Source organism: Pezoporus occidentalis, unplaced genomic scaffold (genome assembly GCF_034315485.1).
Source record: "Pezoporus occidentalis ecotype Australia unplaced genomic scaffold, CSIRO_AGI_Poc_V1 ctg23, whole genome shotgun sequence".
Taxonomy (NCBI): domain Eukaryota; kingdom Metazoa; phylum Chordata; class Aves; order Psittaciformes; family Psittacidae; genus Pezoporus; species Pezoporus occidentalis.
In genome coordinates, this window is record NW_026914180.1 from 3465431 (window position 1) to 3487837 (window position 22407).

General features: G+C 37.5%; 1 protein-coding gene across 24 annotated transcripts in view; it reads right to left on the bottom strand.

Annotated features, from left to right (window-relative positions):
- Nucleotides 1-22407, bottom strand: part of KMT2C (lysine methyltransferase 2C) — a 194014-nt gene that overhangs the window by 50010 nt on the left and 121597 nt on the right. For 18 of the 24 annotated variants that reach the window (XM_062621427.1, XM_062621426.1, XM_062621433.1 and 15 more), the window contains 10 exons: nt 19969-20085; nt 17339-17440; nt 17059-17163; nt 15932-16113; nt 15098-15262; nt 14387-14496; nt 8834-8899; nt 7131-7343; nt 3574-3702; nt 1448-1567 (listed from right to left, as the gene is read on the bottom strand). In XM_062621427.1, coding sequence (XP_062477411.1) covers nt 1448-1567; nt 3574-3702; nt 7131-7343; nt 8834-8899; nt 14387-14496; nt 15098-15262; nt 15932-16113; nt 17059-17163; nt 17339-17440; nt 19969-20085 — 1309 coding nt within the window. The remainder of the gene's footprint in view (nt 1-1447; nt 1568-3573; nt 3703-7130; nt 7344-8833; nt 8900-14386; nt 14497-15097; nt 15263-15931; nt 16114-17058; nt 17164-17338; nt 17441-19968; nt 20086-22407) is intronic. The other 6 variants (XM_062621429.1, XM_062621439.1, XM_062621446.1 and 3 more) reach the window with 6 other exon arrangements.

Below are 22407 nucleotides of genomic sequence, written 5' to 3' on the forward strand. Positions count from 1 at the left end.
TTAAGAATACTGCTTTTTAACAATATGCATTGTACTGTTAGGCAGAATGGGGAAATAATTTTTTAGCCAATTAATTTTGTTTTGTTTTTTTTTTTTACTTAAAGGAGCACATCCCTACAGACAAGAAAAACTTCAAAGCAAAATTTTCTGCACTACCTGAAACAACATAGTATATTACGCTGAAATAACATCTACAAAGCAGAAAAGCATACCTCTAACACTGATATTAAAGAGAAAGCAAGCACTGTATCTCAATAAGGGTCCTAGCTAGAATACTGAATTGCACTAATAAACACCTGTTGGTTTCATACATTAGTTCTACAAATGCAAGTAAGGACAAAATTTAACTATTACTTTTTAATGCCCCTGCTTGCTGTGGCAAAGATCCAGCCTCCACCACATTGTACAAATATATATCAAGAGGCTTATCTGCCTCTAAATAGGCAGCAGAGAGTGACAAGAGAAATCGAAGACTTCTGAGATGACATCAGCCAAACTTCATAGGAAACAGGCTCTGACCTAAACATATTCTACATCTCATCTTAATGATACCTCAATATTTTTTCGATTAGATAGTGTGAACAAATCTAGACATATGAAGTAATTTATACTCTGATCACATACAGCAAGTAAGAGAACAAGGCCCAATAAACAAAATCTAACTTCTTGTTAGGTGCCCAATCTACTAAGTATTAAAGTATCAGTCATTAAAATGGCTTTGATATGAGAAAAGAGACTAGAGTAGGATCCTTCAGCCCTGGAAAAAACAGCAACTGATGGGGGAATATGATACATGTCTACAAAATCTTTCTGTATTATAAATTAATATGGACTGATTTTCATAAAAACAATCTTGCATAACATAAAACGCAAAGGCAGCTTATGGAACTCTCAGATACCCAGTCTAAAATAAGAAGCGATTATTTCTTCATGCAACAATAACAGTATATTGTTGAACTCACCAATATAGAATTTTCCAGAGCTTGAACAGATACATAAAAATATCAGACACATTAGTGGAACATTGAACACCGTGCATATTAAAACTGACTGTCCAAAAAACCTCTGGATCAGGACTTCTGGTGGTAGGTGTATCAGAAAGAGGACTGCTCTAAACCTACCTCAGTTTTTACACTTTTTTCTGTCTTTTATCAGTCAAAGCTAGGCTAAACAGTGCTCTGACACAATATAGCAGTCCTTGTAATTCTCACTATGTATCTCTCACAATAGCCTACAATTCTTTGTTTCAGTTTCTTTGTAAATCAAAGGCTTTACTGAAATTACATGTAGGAATTTGTATTTCCAGTTGAATTAATAAAGCAATCATGACAAACACAAAAAACATTTTCTGTTGTACATCTCTGGAAAGACTTGTATGTTGAAGAGTTGCATTACTTTTACTGCCTTAAGCATGAAGAGAAGTTTAAAAACAAGTTACTGCACTTACTTTCCTCTCTACCAGGCAACTGCTCAGAAACAGATCCAGAAGAATCTTTCCTGGACAGCAATCTTTTAGTCTTCCCCTGCCCAGTACGACTTCTCTGACGCACCATAAATCCCCCAATACCTAACAAGGAAGCAAAAATTCAGTATATTGATTAAAACTATGTTTCATAGTAAGAATGACAGCAGGATCATTCTGCAGGTAAAGGGGACAATTGCATCTGTAAAGGTCTAAGAATGAATCTGAGATATTTAAGGATTTTTCATTGAGTTTTCCAAAACATTTATGAATTTGAATGTCCCCATGGGTATATATGTAATTATCAAAAAGGATCAGAGTTTTAGGACTTTATAACATCTACAAGAAGTTCAAATCACCAAACTCGTCAACTTTCAAATGTTATTTTTTGCCATCTCCTGGCACGCTAATGAATTGCTCAAATTAGAAGTCAATATACTAAATGAAATCCACTAAAGAATCTCAAAGGACCATTAAAAACTCTACAAATTGCTGTAGAGAGCCCACAACTCCACACAATACTAAGGAAGGCCGTAACACAAAATAAAAAGATAATGAACATCATACTGCCTGAAACCCCAGAATCCTTCACTGGAAACTGACTGCAGTGCTCCTGATCTTTTACAGTAAAGAAGTGGTAAATGCTCCAACCCTGGCAGGGTTCAAGGCCAGGCTGGACAGAGCCTTGGGCAACATGGTCTGGGTGAGGCATCCCTGCCCATGGCAGAGTGGTTGGAACTAGATGACCTCAAGGTCCTTTCCAACACTAACTGTTCTATGAAACGGTGGGTATGTATGTATATGCATCAGGTTCAGATTTGTTTCAGTTTTCAGGGAAATTGTTGGCTGCAGAAAACTAACAGATGGCTGCTCAAATTATGACCCAAAACCACTCTGAGCAAATGGAACTCTCTTCTCTTGAGCACCCAGCAACAGAAGTAAATGGCTTGCTGAGGTACATTACTTGTGGAAAGAAAGGAAACCTCTTTAAACAATGTGGGTTTGTACCACCATCTCTCTGGGGTGGGCTCATGATGGAAAGAATATACATACACATGGGCATGACCTGCTGAAACAGGGCTCTTACACAGAAGTGTGGGAAACTATGTGGGGAGGGTAAAAGGTAGAGTTCTGTTTAGCTACTGAGAGAGAAGCAAGAGAAACTAGACCCTGTTGTAACTTCAGCTTCCTTTACTTCCTTCACTGTATTCCTTGCATTCACCTCCTCAGTCATTTCACCGACTCTGTCTTCCTCCTCTACTATGGCCTGTTACAGCAAGCAGGATGGGTGTGATGGCCAAAACAGCGTTTCTGATTGTAAAGGCTACCCTCAACTTCTTATCCACAGTAGTCAGAGGCCGCATAGTGAAACACAAACTCAACATGTAAACACAGATTCCGAGACATGTCAAGGTACGTGAGACAGGGGGTCTTCAAAAAGCCAGGCAGGGTTTCAGCAAAGCTTATTAAGTGGGTTCAATTTTAGCCCTAATGTATGAGAGCTATTTTCTACAGAGTCAGCTAGGTACTTCTACCTTTTCCTGCCTGGAGATGGCTCAAGTGTTTCTGTACCCAGGACACACAGTTAATCCACAGTCAAGATAATTAAGAGCTGACTGCACTGAGAAATTAAAATAAATTAATTCATCCAATAACTGAATTAATTAAAATTCACTGCCACATCAACTGCAAATATTTAGTAAATTACTCTCATAAAGTATTTCAGAAAATAAGATATCCACAAAAAATTTCTCTGAAGTTCAGATATTGCCAGATATACATAACACACAAAAAAAAACAAACCTGGCCTTCATCAGTTATATAAATACAGTACATTTTCATATCATGCTAAGAATCAATACAAGGTAGAGACCAATAACGGAGAGAACACTAAGAACAGTCGCACAGCTGAGCAGCAACCTTTGGAAATGTATTTTGATAAAGGACTAAAAATTGTTTTAACAGACCAGGGTAAAAATCTGAAATCTGTAATTAACAATAGAATACTTCAGAATTCAGTACTAGGTTTTTGTATCTTTTTTATTATTATACAGAAAATGAATGTTAAAACAAACATGGGACACACAACCATATAAATTATTGTATCCTACCAGGTCTATATGGTTTTCGCTTCCTTTTTTTAATCCCATCAGCTCCTTCTGTCACTTTGGTATCATCATCCACAGCTTCCCGTTCTGGACTGGAATCTGATTTACCATCGCAATCCATAAGATCACCTTCTGCAGAAAAGAGGCAATGGTAACTTTAACTGGAAAAGGGAAAAAAGGTATTTTTCCAAAATTTCTACACCTGACTGATACCTGAGAAACTGATTGAGAACGTCAGTTTTTTCACAAGGGTGATAGATACTAATACTCTCTAAATACTTTTGGGAAGCCCACCCTACCTATACACAAAGGCCCAGTACGTACATACATTTCCTGCGAGATGAGATCCACGCAAAACCAGAGAATAAGTGCTATAGTTACTATATGTGAATCTATGAAATTTTTTTTGTGCCCTTTCAGAAGTCTGTGCTATCGCATTTTCTGAGTTTCTGAGCATTTTCTAGACATACATCAAGGAATATGTATGGACACAATTTACCATGCAAGATACACTTCATTTTTATTGTCCTCTTAAGTTTGATTTGTCAGGGCTTTTTTTTTTTTTAATAAGAAGACAGATTTGTCTGCAGCCTGCACTTGGAAGGCAATGTTTAATGACTTCTAGTTTAGAGGGTTCTTGACTTGAAGCCGTGTGACTGACTGAAAGCAGACTTATCTATGAAGAGGAACTTGACTTACATAATAGAAAATTCAGCCCAAAGCAATTACTCAGCCTTGAAGATGAAGACTGTAATTTTGAGTTAGAGTTTATATTCTGTGTGAAAGCAGGGCAGAAACAGATGTAAAGTACAATGGCATTAAAAAGCCTTTGGTGTTGAAGACAGAGGGAGTTAATTCTGTTTCTGAGATCCCCAAAATGTCAATACAATAAAGACCTTTCATCTTGATATGTTAAATATACTGATTCCCTGCTTTGGATTTAGGTGTATAATCCCACATGGACTAAACCCACACACAGTTGTAAGAGGGAGAAATAGTGTTAGACAGAGCTGAACTATTTCCTAGCACTTCTGGTGTGCCAGAATTGAAAACTTTGCTCTTCCACAGGCAGGAGCACAGACTAGACTTTCCCACCGATGAAGAATTCTCTGCATTCTACCAGCAAAGCTGGAGGTTTGGCCAAGGCAGGCCCCAGTGACCACCACAGCCAATTCCTCCCTCCCCTTAAGAGCATGAGTGAGCCCTCTTCACAACATGTCCACTTCTGGCAGAAGAGAAATCTGCTTAAGTGCTAATGTGTCCTGCTATACAAAACAGTATACCAAATGCTCAATCCCACAGTTGTCCTTCCCATTTACTTACAATGCACAGCTCTACAAATACTAGCAGTAGAGCTACATTAAGTCTACCAAAGCTGAAGCTGTCAAGCAAGACGAACTTTCAAGTGGACTTCAAATTGTGGAACACTTGATGAAAAAGCCTATAGATGAGATGGTAACAAAATCACCACAAGCTCAATTTTCTCAGATACAGCCTTTTTTTCCACCTGGAACTTCAGAGACTAAGTAAGGGTTACTCCTGTTTGCCTGGAATTACTACACTATGTTGCTCCAACCAAAGCCGTGGTGCAGCTTTATTCATCCTGATGCTCATACAAAAATTTCAGTCATTCAGAGAACAGGCACCGATCCACTCTGTGAAGCACATGTAGAGCTCACTGGAAATCCAGCCAATCTACCACATACATGCTGCACTATTACTGTGACATATATGAACATGTTATGACTCTCAAAAAGGCAACAAAAGGTGATCAGAACTGAAATTAAAGTCACTGGAAGCTTTGGCTCTCTTTTTCATACTCTGCTATAACATTTATCTTGTTACCTAATTGAAAAGGGATACCTATAAAAGCCAAAGAGCAGGTAACGAAGTTAGACAAAGTTATATAGAAAACGAGCATGTTTGTAAAAGTAGGGATGATTAACCACTACAAAGAACAAGGGAAGTGATGCCTTCAAACACAATCAAATGCTTTTTTGCTTTCACCAACCCACCTGATGGTTGTTGATGATGCTTCATCTCATATGAAAGTATGAGATGAAGTCTAAAAGTCAGTGTAATACTAATGTACCAAACCCTGTGAGTACTGAAGATGAAAGAAAAGTACCTAGTTAACTGTTTCAAAGGTAATAAACAAATGAAGGGAAGCCGTTATAAAAAAATATACCTCTAGTCAACAGCAGACAGTAAGAATGTGCTAATCCAACATGGGAACAATACTTGTATCAACAAGTTAACATTGAAACTGCACTGATAGTTAAACTACCCAGTTATGTCAAGTACACTTTCTGTATCTAAAAAAAGCTTCTTATGAAATTTAATCTGATTAACAATGAGGCAATGTTGTATAAACAGAAAGCAGTTTAGATTGTGGGGTGCCTGTATTCCTCTGTTTTTCTTCTAACAGACACCTGCATGGCTAATGTAATGACTCTCACACCTGCTATTTAAGTAAACCTTTCCCCAGGCCACAGATTAACACCTATTCTACCAACACTTATCAGGATGTACAGCCAGAGCAGGGCAAAGAGGACAGAAGAATAGTATGCTGGCTGCTGTTTCTAGTGTTGAAGAGCGAGGATTTGAAGAGCAGGGCTGGCTGCTTTTTATGTGCTTTTCCCACTCTCATCTCGCACCTTTGGTCTCCTCTGGCTGGGGCTGCTGTACTTGCTCAGCTGTGAGGGAAGCAGGTAAGACAAGTACTAGCAGCCCTTGGACACATGAATCTTTGCTTCATGTCTAGGCCTGCGTCAGAAGAAGCTCTCCCAAGGGCTTCATGCACAGACGTGTTTGGGTAGGCAAGCATTAGCCCAGATCCCTTTGTCTCTCATCAGCCCTGGAGGCCTCAAAAACACTGTTTAATCTTCCTCTCCCTCCGTACTACATGGATATCCCATCCTGGAATCTGAAACCCTTCCGTATGGACCCTACATACAGCATTGCCTACTTGAATCAGAACAACACCCAAAACTTCAAAACTCAAATTCTGTTTTAATTCTACTCTGGAGATGAGGACAAACAAAATGTTCATTTCCTCTACAGAAATACAAGAAAATTACTTTTTTCACTTGGACTCATAGGTCAGTCCACCTTAATTCTTCCAGAGAAAAGAAATACAGGGTCAAAAACCTTTTCTCTCCAGTTTCCCCTTTGCTTTAAACACCAGCTTTACCGTGATTCAGAGGCTGCTTTGCTGAGTCAACATTATGACTTTGAAACAGCATCTGCCCTAAATTTGAGTCTCAAAATACACTTGTACTCAATGAGTGCACAAGTAACGCAAGGACTGGACAAAAAGGCAACTCGTTTTTCCAGTGTTGCTAGCTGTGGAAAGATGAGTTTCCTCTGAGATGGATGACCCATAAACAGATCAACAAATGGACAACAACGACTCATTACTATTGTTCAAGTAATTACCATAAGGCATTCTGTACAGAACATACAAGTATCAGTATAATAACATCTCCCAGGGACATTTGCAATACACACATGTACTGCAATACCCCAAGATACAAGACATGCCAAAAGTAGACTGCTACCTCTACTGTCATCCATCTCCCCATCTCTTGAGTGTTCTGACTGGGCATCTGGGGGGGTCTGAAGCACAGCCACACTGTTCTGATTTATAATCTTCAGTTTAAGCTTTGGTTTCGTCCGTTTTCTTCTTGGTACTGTAACAGTTAGGCTCTGTAACTGAGACATGCCGGACTCTGTCAAGCAGACTCCATCCTGGGTGTATGTCTTCGGTGGGTCTATAAAGTTGAATGAATCATAACAGCAATATAAAACTCTTTAATTTACAAGTCTTAGATTTTTAGGAATAGTAACTTTTAAGAGTTAATAATCCACATCTATGGAGCTGATTAATGAGTGAAATAAAACAAGAGATATCTGATACTGTCTTACCCATTACACTTACAGCTTTATAATTTAGAGTCTGGTGTCAAATCCAGCAACAATCCATTATATTGCTACAAAACAGCTTAGATCAAGGACTCACTAGAAAGAACAATTTGATTATTGGAAACTGGTGCCTTGCAAGGTATTTATGTATCCCTGGCACTCACAGAAAACTGTGCAAGTCTTACTTTGGGTCCCAGCTGCTTATCAGCCAAGGCCCTCATCTCAGCACTTTACCTTCATCTTATTAACGACCTTAACCCTCCCAGAACTCTTGGTAACTCAGGCAAGTTATTAGCCCTATTTTACAGGCAGACAAAAACCAAGTTATATCAAGTGAGCTGCTCAAGATCCAACTGGAAATCATGGGTAGAATCTGAGTTTCCCAAGACCTGCAAGACTGCTTCCTCCTCAAGCTGCTACATGACAACTGAGTCTGCCGATAAACTCTAGCATTCCTTAATTCACCATGTAGAAGGGTGATGTCACCTGTGCTGCCACCCTGCAAGTGGAGGTTTGGGAACTTTCAGGGAATTACCCAGTAATGAAGAGGCTGAAATGATGCTTCTGCTCTTCGGAGCCAATTAAATACTGATTTGGTAATGCAGTTTTTGAAAACATATAAACATCACAACATTTGTTTTCTTTAACCAGAAATATTTTCTTATGCAATATTTAACACCTCAAAACACAGCTGGTTCTGAACACAATTCTTCCTGGATTACTGTTTTCTTATGTTGGAAGGAGTGTCTGCTTTAAAAAAAAAAAAAAAAATGAAAAAAAAAATAAAAATCACATCCTCTTTTTTAAGTGAAAGATCTGAGGGCAGAACCTTCTGTCAGAAGTACATTTGTGTGGTGCCAAATGGAAAAAAATTCCAACATTATGGAAGATGTCCTGACATGATGGAAGCTGTCGGGTCCTATTCATTATGAAAAGTGACTTCTGACCAGGCTCGTCAAGATTATAAATTGCTAGCACAAACGAGACAGGTACAGAAAAGCTTTGCCCTCCTACAGCTTGTGCCTGTAAGCATTTGTGTACATGCTTGACTCAGCCCCACTGTGTCATCACTGCTAATATTAAGGCAAGTTCGCTAGTATTAAGGTAAGTCTGCAGAATCAAAGCATAATTAAAAGTAATTATTACAGTGCAGTATGGCAGGCAAAAGAGAGGAAAGAAGAGAGAATGAGGGGAAAAAATGAAAAGCATGCAGCAGTAACTGAAGGATAGTTAATGTTGTGTGTTATAAAAATCACAGAAAAAGGATTTTTTGTCTCATGTAAAAATATACCCTTGAAATACGCTAAATGATCAAAAGTTAAGCATTTACATTCTTTACCTAGTTCTTTTGATTTTGAAATAATCTGAGCTCCACCTGATGAATCACAACAGTCCAAAGAAGGCACTGAAAAATATAAGGAAAATAATTTCAACTTTTAAAAATGGTGAAACTGAAACTGATTTTAAACTGAAATTAATTTTCCTTCAAACAGTTCCACTGAACTCCCTAATCTATACTGCTGTTCACATTTACTAGCACCTTTAAAATAAAGTGCTTTTCGGTGTCACAGAAGATGTGACTTCAAAACAAGCCTGATAGAAACTGAAGTTCTCCAACTGCCTAGAGCCAAGAATGGCACTGGAATGGCACTGAACTCAATGGTAAATGATCTCCTTCTACTGGCAAATGAATACACTGGATCTACTGGATTGGAAAGTAACCTCTACAGTAATGATGTCCAGGTTTTGCCCACCTAAGCATTAAAAAATGGGAGGGATTTGTGAATTGCATATCAACTGCTGATTCCCCCAAGGAGGGGCAGGCACCCTCCAACAGCTTCATACACAATATTCTAGCTATGTCTATGCTGTTGTGTTTCTTATACAACACATGAGATGGGTGATACATCTGAGAACAGATGATATATGATTTGTTGAAGTTAGACAGGGTAATTCTTATTCAAGATAAGAATATCAATACATGGAACAGCAGAAACTCAATTTAAAAAACTACAGCTTCAGGGAAGCACTGCAAGAGTGAGACTGAACAAAAAATGATCAAAATGTCCTATAAAATTACACTACTGTTGCTGTGGGTAGAAACGTTCTTCCCATCTGCCTTAATTACAGTAACCGTAATCACGCTTCACTAACCTGTGATGTGCAGACTAGACTTTTAATGTTAGTAGTGACTTTACAGAGATTATGTAGACAGAGTAAGTAAAGTGAAAATTAGAAGCTTCTATCTCACAAACACTGAGAAGTAGCATCAGAAAACCTGTTAGTTTGGCACAGTTAGCACTACTAGGCAAGCTTATCTACAGATTTTTCTTTTTTTTTCTTCCTAGAAATCTTATCTATGGTGAATTTAAGACTCAGAAAAATATCTGGAGTATTTATTTTGCATCTGTACACAAGATGAGACCACTGAGGCAAAGCACGTGTCGGAGGTTTAAGGCTTCTTTGACGTATCAGACCACCACATGCATACTGCTGCTGACCATCTCACACACAGTACAGAGTAAGGGGCAAGACTAGGATAAGCTCAAAAATTTCAAAGTAACACTTAAATTCTTTGCTAAATACAATAATGGGTATGATGTATTCTAAGCATATAAACAGAAATAAGGACAGTAAAAGTCTGTCTTCAAAAAATATAGTCCCTTAAAAGTTTTATGTAAAGTGTAACTAAAGTGTATGATATAACCTACAGAAAACCAATATTCCATGCAACAACTAAATGAAAGTAGCCCATGAGAATTACTGAAAAACTGATACACAAGAGTGGAAGGAATAGACAAGGAAGAAAATAAAACTGGAAATTAGATTTTGAAAGAAGCACTAAGTTGGAAGGAAACAAAAAATATGGGACAAGCTGCAGGATGGAAAATACTCAGCAGCACTGAACTGAAACAACAGAAAAAAGGCAGACTGTAAGAAATACTCAAAGTGGAATAAGACATCATCTGTTCATTTAATTGGTTTTAAGATGTTTTAAGGCAGAGATAGCAATTATGGAACTGGAATCTAAGGTAAACAAAAAATTTAGAAAGACCACTGTGAAAGGGAATTTGAAATCCTGATTTTGAAGTCAAACAACAGGGAGTGTTCTTCTGGTCCAGGTCAGATTGTGAACAATTTTAGCTTTGGAGATGGAATAGAGTTGAAATAGTCAAATAAACAAGCTGACAGTGACAGAGGTGAGGCCTTAAGAGACCAACTCACAAATGCTGCACAAAACAAACAGTATTTGAAGACAATATCAAACAGACTTCCAGAAAAGGAGCTAAGTAGAGCGCAGACCAGGGATTAAAATCACTAAAATGAGTAACAGAGAAATACAGTACTGTTAGAGAAAGACAGTTCAAGGGGGAACAAAAAGCAGCAAACAAAAAAGAGTGCTTTCTGAGGCACTAAGCTGAAAGTTAACTAAAATTATTATGCTTATTTGCAAAAGGGTTTAAACATGCTGAATATTGCACAACATTCAGTAGCCTCAGCTCAAAACAAGCTGCACAGAATACAATACGATGAGAAGAATCATCGTTTCAAAAAAGAAAGGGGACTGCCAATTGTAAGGCTGTAATAGAAAAGAACAATTCTAGGAAGAAATTAAATCAGCATAAGGGACAGAATGAAATGGTTTATGTAAAAACACTACAATAACAGAGCACTATTCAATGACTACATAACTGTATGCATGACCCAGGGATTTCTTTGTAGATACAGTAACTTACAACAATGTGGGAGCTGACAAAATAAATGTGCCAAAGAATAAAACAAAATCAAAAGTTAAATTCTTTAAAATACCGTGTTATGCCACTTTTGTATTCTTTATTTGTAAACTACATTGAATTAAGTTTCAGAATGAAAAAAAATTTAATTCATAAAAGTTGTACAACTGAGGCTCCCAGCCATAATATGTGTACCACTAGCACTACTGAGCGTCTCTGAAGTAGTAAGTGATACGAAGTCCTCACTGCCTCTGAGGGCATGCTTACATGAGCCACAAGAGGAATGCAGGCACACAGGCAGGTACCAGAAACTGTTACCAGATCAACTGCAACTAAAGAAAACCGGGCAGAGATGGTCCCTTTGCTTCCTGCTGAGAAAAAGAAACAACACTGACAGAGGAGGATGCTGGAGTATGTGGAGGGAGAGAGGATGGAAGTAAGAAAGGAAGGAATGAAAACTGCAGATGGGGCATATGACATACAAGGGCAAAAGACAGAAAAGCAGAAGTGATGGGTATATGGTGGAGAATTGCTTGTTTAGGAGTAGTTGCTTGTAGATGAGAGATACACACACCTTTTCTGAATGTGCAGGAATTACAACACAGAGAAAAAGCTGCTGCTACACTGAGCAGCTGCTCGTACCCAGCCACAATACTACTCAAGCAATCTAAATTAGAAATAAATTTAAATAGGCACAGCAAATATGCTGGGGAACATACGTTATAGCTTGAGACCAGAGTAAAAGGAACCTGATGAAACACTGAACAGAGTTGATTGTTTCAAAATAATCTAGTAATGAAGGTTTTATGGTATACTACTTTGGAGCAAATCTTACCACATTATGACTTGATATTATGTATATTCAAGAAGAAAAAAACCACACCTATTTATCTTTTATTTCCGTTTCATGAAGAAGATAACTTTGTAAGATTATCAGACATGATGAGATAGGGAAGAGCTCTTACAAATGTAAAAATTTCCATTTTCTGAAGCAAGAAAAATGGAAGCTCTTTCTCAATGCCTACACACTAGGAAAATTTACTCTTTACCAACAGTACACCTGCAACATTTGGTAGCTTACTAGGGTAAGGGGCTCTTGCTTTTTCTAGAAATAAAGCAGTTAAAAAGCTTGTAATAATACTTGCAACACATCTGTGATATATCCAATGGAAAGAGCAAGAACTCTCCCAGTAAGAATCCCACAACATGGTGCATTTTAACAGTTTTCTACTGTTAACTAACATTTGTTTAGTTTCTCTAAGTTTATCAAATGCTGATTGCTTTCACTTTGAAACAAAGAATACAGAAAATTCTCAAAGGAGTTGTAGAAGAATTAACGAAAAGACTGAAATATTTCACATAAAAGTACATGCAAGTATTTCTGTGAACATGCACCAAATGACATTCAGACATGCAACTGTTCAAACGTACACGTTAAAGAGGCATAATATATACAGAGTCAAAACATGAAAGAATAAGCAGAGAAACTTGTCATAAAAAAAGGTGGAAAAAAGAAAAACCCTGAAAAGAAAGCTTGGGAGCTCCCTAACAAGTATTGTAGGACTGGTTCATATTCTTCAGAAGACAAACCTAAACAACACAGGAAGGACTAGCTCAGGGACCAATTATGCCTGGAAGTGAAACATCTCTGATACCATCTTGCGAAATTTTTCCATCTCACATTCTACAAGCTTTAATTATCTCTAAAAGGTAGCTCTGCCAGCTTGAAAGAGAAAGGAAGAGAGAATATTTCTTACTTGGACCTTTTTAAGAGTTCAGAGCTTATTATCAAAATAAACAGAAATCTGTGTTATATCTGCAAGTTTCTTCTTTTTCCCACTTACAAAGCCTCTTTCTGAATTTGTGAAAGCCGATCTCAAAAATGAAGAAACTTGTAGAAATACATAAATTGTTTTTTTAATAGTGATAAAAGTGGGATACTTGGAAGTGTTCCACAACCATGTGTAGTTGACAAGGGAGCACATAAACTCCAAGGTCATGTTAGTAAGTTACAATTACTGCCATGCTGGTATGACAACGAGCTAGTGTAAATGGACTCTAAGGAACTTTTCTTGGCAAACCTCTTGAACACATGCCTTATAGTATCTTCAATCCTGATCAGGAAAGCAAATCTTACTGGCATCTTCTTGGTAGATACAAATATTTCCTGAAATATTTGCTTAGTTCTTGTACCCTCCTCCTTATATTGTCATGAGTAATGAGAGTAAAGTGTTAATGCGAACACTTTAACATGCTATGACGCTAAAAAACGGGTATAGGTGTCAATGTTCAATTAAAGTAGCAGTCTGAATAAGAAAATCCCATGAGATGACATGCAGAGAAAACAGACCCGGAATACCACCCCTGTAGCAAACCCGCAAATCATGTAGACCAACCTAAGTGTCGGCAGGCCACTCACAATAACCAGTATCAACAAAACCAGATGCTATAGCTGTGATTAAAAACTGCAGTAACCTCAGCTCCTGAAGTACCACTGCTACAGAACTGTAACACAGACTAACAAGGTGTGTATATACATATATTCATTGATAGCATGAGCACAGAAGAGCAAAGTTCATCAGAAAGAACTATACATTTCAACTAATAAGAAAGCGGCAACTCCTACGGAGGAAATTATGGCGAATTCTTTTAAAGACTGCAGCCAGGGAGGGAAGTACTGGTCTTAAGTCCTGGCAGAGCTGAGCAAGTGGCATCAATAAAATGGGAGGAAGGAGGGGGAAAAAAGTTTGTATGGACTGTTGTTACAGCTACTGCTGATTCAGACAGCTTCTGAATATCAAAATACAGGTTTCTCTGCTTAGAACTGATTTTCAGATTCTTTAGAGAACTGGGCTTTTTTCCACTTGACAAAATTAGATGTCTTTTACCCTTTCAGAACCAAAGGCTTTTAGTTGTTTACCCGAATTATCTTCAATACATCTACCCAGAATCCCCCGCTAGGTTTTATTTGGCCTTGCAACCAATCACTAGAGGGTGCGCAAGAGCTGAGGACACTTCCAGAGGGACCTTAAATGAAACATGAAAAGTCTTCCCTCCACCATGAGCCAAATCTCCACCAGAGTGACAAACTGTAACACATTCCCAAACCTATTTGTTGCAGTGTGCAATCCTGCCATTGGTTTCCATTGTCTTCTTACCGTTCGTTGTTGGTATGTATGGCCTACAAATGGTACAGTCAAAACCCATATCAGCTATGTTTTCCACTTCCTCCTCTGTGTTTAAGTTCTGACAGATTGCATGCATCCATCTAGAAATTAAGTGGGGGAAAAAATACAATTTAAAGGAAGTATGTGGTGTTTTAGGAGACCAAAATATCAGTATATGGTCCAAGTAAATGTGAAATATTAATTTTGTTTAAATTCTTTTCAGAGAGAAATGATGAATCGGGTTACCCATATACAGTATTCCCCTAATGTGGTGTATATCAAACACTGTACATACAGTACCAGGTTATCTATTTCCCTTCACAGGAAGGAACTATTTATAAAACGACATCCGGGAAGCATGTCTAAGTATCATAATTTTCTCCCTATATTGCAATAATTTTAACTACTTACTTGATACAATGTAATCTAGATTTAGCCTCACAACAATCATCCTGTGAGGTAAATTAGTTGTAATTTTACAGAGGGGGAAGATGAAACACAGAATGATTAATTAATTCACCCAGAGTTGTATACTTAAGTCTGTGGTACAACTTGGAATGAACTACTACAAGACTTCTGAGACTCAATCCAGTGGTCTTTACCACAAGACCATTCCCTCCATCTTTACACTTTTACATTAGGGGAAAAAAATTAAAATAAGACTTACACGGGAAAAAACGGTACAATATTAGAAATCCTTACCGATCACATTGTCTACACTGAATTATAAGTTCTTCATCCCTGTAAGTGCGATAGCAGATTGGGCAGGTAGACAAACTTGCGCAGGGAGCACACTGTGTGTAATTATTTTGCCATTCACATCTTAAACCTGGTGAAGTTGCTCCACAGTGTCTGCACCAAACACACCTGCAGAACAGACAAAATGACCTATTACTTTCAGTGCATAGGAAGATTATTTTGTGGCTTTAAAACCCTCCTACTTCGAATTGAATAATTAAGTTTTAGATCATGAACCACAGGGGAAGGGGGGATTCGTTTCAGATCAAACTATTTGAACTGAATAAAAATGGTATTATTTGGATTTTGAACATTACCAACATTTTTTATACTTTTAAAAATGTTCCTCAGTAAGAATTCCCTTCTATCTGCAAAACTAGGTAGTCGGGGGCTTGTAACAGTTCCACCCAAGTAAAACAAATGGTTTTCAGAGGGTTTTATTTTAAGAAAAATTTGGTGAAGCACCCATTCATTTTTCCAACTAAGCACTCAAATGAACATTCCAACGAATGGAAACGGGGTATTTTATTTTTGGCCAAGAGTGTCAAAAGAAAAGTTTTGTCCTCCTCTACTTAATTGGGTTGTGGCATGAAGAAGCAGTATTAAGAGATAAGAGTTTGTCTATTACATTGCTAACTGGATGAAACAATTCAAAAGTATTTTGTTTGCTTTTTTTAACACACCTGACTTAAATACAATTAAAACATTATTACAGTTAATTGACAATGCAAATACAAAGTGACAAAAGGAAAAAAAGAGGCCAGCAGTCAGTATTTCTGACTCCAGAGACAAACACACCATTTGCACTTCCAGCCGCCCTTTGGAACTGTCTGCAGGGGTGGATCTAAGCAGTATGTGTGGTAGCTGATGTCGCAGTCATCACAGAGAAGCAGTCTTCCTGGATCTGTTGCTTTCCCACAGGCTTCACACACTGTGCATTCCAGGCACCTCCAACCTTTGCTAAGCACCACTTTAGTAATCTGCAAATGGCAAGGTGAAGATTATTTGAAAACTACTCTATGAAGTGTGATCGTTGTATAAATTAAGGTTTGGCTAGTGAAGCACAGGATGCTCTTCTGTGCACACTACCCACACCACAAGTAGCTGTTTAGCAATTGCTAATTAGACTTCCTGAAGCGTCAATAAATGGGAATGGATTAAAGAGAAAGAAATTGTAATTAATGACATCTGATACTGTTCCAGAAGACAACTTCTTTGGATAAACTAGCATGATAAAGAATATATACTGCATTGACTCTATGTGTAGGATAGTTTACTCTTTATGGGAGTAACTGGTCCTGAAGGGATGAAGAAGAATGCAAGGCTGCTTTTTTTAGCTAGGTAGTAAAGCCATCTTTTGCATAGATGTGCTCACATGATAAACAATAAAGAGTGTATACTGTATATATTGCAATAAATAGCTCATTATGTGCTTGCTAAGTCATCTCATACCATTCAAATTTAATTTTCACACATTCTCTCTTAGGCTAATGAATGCAAAATGTATTAATTAACCACTCCAACTGCTGTCAATTCTGACAGCCAACAGACAAATTGAATCAACTAAACCTTATGTCCCTAGTAAATGAAGATGCAGTGTAATTTTTTCCCTTGTTTTTAATTCTGCTTGTATTTAGGTTTTAAGCTTATATCTCAAACTGTTATTTTAACCAACTGCTGGATAATCAGTGCTATTTATGATTGCAAAATTACAAAAAGGTTAATTTCTCTTGAGTCAATGCATACTATAAAATGACATTTAATTAAAGTCTTTCACAAGTTGCATATAAATAATGGCCACATTAGCTGATGAATATCTAACAAGTTAATGACTTCCTTAATTACCATAAAACCAAAGGCACCATAGTGCTATTAAAGTACAATATGAAAACAGTATAACCAAGAAATTTTTTTATGTAACTCACCTTAATACTGACACAGTATGGATGGTAACACTGACCACACTGAGAACAGGCAAGCAACCTGCCCTCAGCACCTTGGCCAAAACTCCCACAAACCACACACATATCCTGAAATAAGAGAGAAGAGCTGACTTTCAACACATGCCAGACAGTAAATTCTGGAGACACTGTAAAATCCAACTAGCTTGCTGTACAACTTAAACTCCTAAAAAGGACATTCATTTACTGTTTTCTAATTAAAAGCAGAGAAACAAAATGAAAACATAGTGACTATTATCCTAACCTGATGGAGAGTGAACTTGTCACTGTTGGAGAAGAGGACGACTGTATTATGCATCGAGTTTTCTTCCTCATCTTTGTTAGATGAAATATCCATAGTTGTGACCTATTAAAAAAAACCACAGAACATGAACTGCAAGCACATCACTTATTCTGAGACAGAAGACAAGATGAAGCATTCTCTAAATATTTCACCTTTTTAGTAGTACCCAAGAATACCAGCTTTGCAGGTATTTATTCATACAGTATGAACTTTCATAAAAAACCTACCACCATCAGAAATTACTACATTAATTCACATTTTCACATCAGTACAAGCATCATCATTCATTTCAGTTTTACAGACACATTCTCTTCCTCTCCTTTGTCCACCCTTACACACTACCCCACTGCACTTTAAAATGGAAATGGAAGAGCCGCATCTCTGCTCTGCAACTCTGAAGTTGCCACTTATTTCGCAGGTCAAAGGTTCAAATTTCTATAGGAAATTGTGGTGAGTGATGTTCATTTTGATTTTATAGCAATTTACCTAACTCAGTATCCATTGTTCAGTTACAAAAAATTTTAAGAATGTGTTTTAGAAAACTCAGCTTCTCTTGAAGCACAAGTTTGCGCTTTGTAACATCAAACTAATGATATAAATGCCTCCAATTCACTAAGGAACCTAAGACTAGCCTGAGTGGAATTCATCTTATATGTTTAAAATTACATATTTGCTTATGAATCTTGACCATCCAAAGCTTTAAAAGGGAACAACAACAGAGACATTTGCTCCTTTCTAAGATCACAAATACCAGAGTATTCCAAGAAATTATACAGGAAGCAAAAAGTAGCACAGTGCTGTGTAAACTCAGATTGTATATGAAGACAAAAAAGTGGCTACAAAGAGAGGGTGAGAATTACTTTATAAAGACATAAAAACAAATAAGTCCTTTTTTGAACATAAGGAACAGGATGCCCTCCAAAATCTGCAGGGCTGACTGATAATCAAACTGAACAGAATGTTCAAAGACATCAAGTCCATAGGAGGAAAAAACCTATGAACTTTTTGCACTCCAGATTTCAAACGGTTTTTCATACCAAAATCTTTCTTCTTATGAGGAGCAAACCAAGACTTGTGTAAGATTTAAGAGTTTTAAAAGGACTTCAAGTATGAAACAGTTTAACTATCAATAGAAGTGAGCAATGGCTTGCTCAGAATCACTTCAGCGCTGTATGGGAGACAGCAAAACCATTTTCTCAAAGGTTTCTGGAGGGAAGCTGTGTACTGTCCTAAAGAATATCTGACAACTAACCACAACAGAGAACTTGCAGCCACATTGATATAATCTTTTATTAAAGAATCAAGGAAGCTTTAATTATGGTGAATCATGATCTATCAGGGCTCACTGAAGAAGTCAACAAGCCTGGGGAAGCCGAAACCTAACTCACATTAACTTACTTTGTTACCAAATTCTTTAGTCAAAGTCCTTCACCAATGCTACTTGAAAAAAGGTAAACTGACATAGAATCAGAGGAATGGTCCCTACATAGATGCAAGACACAAAATAAAGAGTGACATAAGTTATTAATTTTCTCTGTGGGAAAACAGAACTAGTGGAAATCTGATAGGGAATGTCTGCTAACAGGCCGTGGTGTTCTACAAACTTTTGTACAATCCGACAAATCAAGCAAGGAGCGAAGTGACAAACTCGACAAAAGTATTAAAATATTCATAGTAGTAAAAGCCAAAAGACAACTGTGAACTGCACAAGAACTTCATAAAGCTGAGTGCTGGGCTATGAAATGGCAGAGGAAAGTTCTCAAAGACAAAAAAATGAATGTGACAAAACAGCTGATAGGGACAATCAAAGAGATGGAAAACCTTCCATACAAGCAAAACCTTGTACTGGGATTCTCCAGACTAGCAAGGAAAGAGTGGAAGGAAAAGAAGGAGAGTTATGGATATCTATAGAAACTGAGTGATACGGAGGGAGGAGGTGAATAGAAAACAAGTCTCCACTGCTTCTTCTCTAAGAGCACAGGCAATGAAACGAGCAGGCAGCAATTTAAAACAACAGGCTGATGAGCTGTACAAAGGTTAACATGGTTTTCAAAAATTTTTAGAAGTGAATAAATTGATGCAAGCCCAACACAGGCTGCCCAAGACAAAGATACCACCTCCTGTTCAGCAAGTCCCCACGCCACAAACTCATAAAGTGTCTCCTTCTCTAAGCTTCTTCTGCTTTTGCATTCTTCCCCCGGTGCTCAGTTTTGGTCCCATCAGTCAGAGAACCTTTGACCATGCTACAGCTACTGTTACAAGTCTTTCTCTCCCCTTTGTGTTCTTCCACTGAGAATGCCTTCCATGCCTTTACCCAGCATGTTTTCCACCCCAGGAAACAGAAGGAATACTCAAAGAATCCCAAGAGGTGTCCCTCCAAATGGCAAGGTCAGCACAGAATTGCTTCAGATCCATTAAGCTACAGTGCTCTAGGTTCTTCATTACACTTAGTAACAGCCAGGTTTTATCAAATACTTATGCTTTTTTAGCACTCTTTGGTTTTATACAGTATTTTAATACAAGAATTATAGCTGAATAAAATTATGTTACATTAACAGACTGCAGTATGACTTAAAAATAAACATGCTTACCCCTGGAATGACTACAGTCCCAACTCCATTTTTCAGTTTTGATCTGCCTCTGCCACCTCTTCCCGAAAGACCTGCACCACGTGGCCGCCGCTTCCCTGGGAATCCTGATCCACGGCCCTATTCAATGTAAGATAACAATACAAATGAAACCTGAAGTTCTTATGTTATAGGGGATTTAAACTTGTTAAACGCATCTACAGAAAAGCGTAAGAAAAAAATCCACCCTATGATTTAAAGTGAATATGAGCACACTAGGACATAGTTACTGAGTCCCTGCACAGACTGTTGTGAAATACCTTTAACTACTTACATGACATAAATGTGACCACCTTTATTGCCAGTAAGAAAGCAGTCAAAATCAGACATGTTTATTTTTTTGCTCAGGAATAACTGGAAATATGGAAGTGTTGTCATTCCCCCCCCCCAGTTGCGATGTATCCAAAATAAATATCCTCTATTTTATGATTGGCTTTTCTGTTAAATAGTCAGCTCAGACATGGGACTTCTGAAGAGGGTCTGGACACTTGATTACTTGCAACCATAGATGCTTTGCTTATGCTATGAATAATCAAGCAAAAAGTGAAATTTATTAGAACTCAACCGTGCTCCCAAAGTGAAGTAGGAACTGGCTCCACAAAAGCTCTTAATTCATTAGATACACTGAGAGCTTTTTATATTAATTATACCAATTACACTCAGACCAACATTCCCCATAATGTTTATGCTACAAAATATACATATATTCTTAGACACCTTCTTTTTTCCCTTATTTTAGATGCAGATGGACAGCTGTAGTGTTGTGTGCTCTGGAGTATTCACAGTATGTTCCACTACAATTAACCGTGGAAAAGCAAGTACGTTTATAATAATAACTATAAAACTTTTTTTCCCCTCTAAATTTCAAAATGAACTAAACACAAAGGGGATCCCTAAGCATCTCTAATCACCTCCAGAGAGAAAAAGAACACATTCACAATGTCCCCAAGTTCTGGGTGGTATACTAGACATCTTTACAACATTTTTCAGAGACTCTGATCTGTGTATCTGGTGATAGTTACAGTGTATACTCAAATAAGCATTTTTTCTACTACAAAATAAGCAATGACATTATATACTGCATTTCAAATTTGTGAATAACCTTGGCTCCTAATGCAGCCTGACTCCATCCACAGAGTTTCTAGATACAGTGTCTGGATCCAAACATTTGCTGGAAACTACTTTTAATACCAAGGCAAAACATTTGCTCAATAAAATAGTGTTGACGGAACCACAAAGCTCTCTGGGGATGGTGTCACCAACAGACATGAATAGTCTTTACTGACAGAGACAGGAGTTCCCTAGATGGAAAGCAGCACTATGGGTTCAATATTAGCAACAGTATTTTTCAAATATGCCAACTCCAGTTTTAAAGAAAATATAGACGTTTATGGCCATAATTAAGGGAAAATCCAAGCATCCCGAAGTTAAAATTTTATTAACATCCATCTATTAATGGAAAGAGAAATTAAACTGACTTACTCTTACAGAACGAGATAACGTTACACCATGTTATTTTAGGAAATGAAAAGAAGGATGCTACTGATGGCTTAAATATTTATATGCGCTAAGGTGAAACAAAAAAATGTTGTCCTTACATATATATGGAGTTAATACATATGGACACACAGACATACAAGCATCAGGTGTTTAAAATGCAAACTCTTCTGGCATATGTCTTATTTTGCCTGTTTCAGACTAGGCATCAGTATTGTTATTTTCACACAACTAGGAACAGGAATAAGCACATACTTATATCAATGTTAATGCTGAATATTAAGCTGAAAATTAATGCTTAAAGCAGCAAAAGCTAAGCTAATGTTAAACTAAAATAAAATCAGGATGAGAGTTAAAGTGAGATGAAAATAAATCATTGGGAAGCTACAGCTATCTGTCAGAATGTCATCATTTAGTTTTTTGCATTTAAAAATAATTCCACTTAGCTTATGTGTTTTTAATGGTAAACATCACTGTGGATATGAGCTTTGGTCCATCTAATCAGGTAGGAAAGTTGTTATTTATTCCCCCGTAAGCTAAGAACGATGATGCTTTGCATCCACTCTTCAAGATTTCTCCACAGCCACCCTTCAGATCTCTGCTCCTTTCCATGCCTGGCTTACCTTACTGCCAGGCTTAAGGACATTTTCCTTCTCAGGTAATTCATTTTGACAGCTATGTAAAGCCAACCACAAAAAGTGAAGTACTCCATACACATGAAAAATTGGCAATACAAACTATTCTTTGCATCTAGGCAATGCCATCATACTGTACACTCTGGAAAGCATACATTTTTTTCAGCCTGAAAGCTCCAGAGTTTCAATAACTTTTAAAGGCCTTAAACAGTAATAGAATGGAAGATAAATTCAGTTGTGAGATACAGAATTTCATCACTAGTCTCTACAG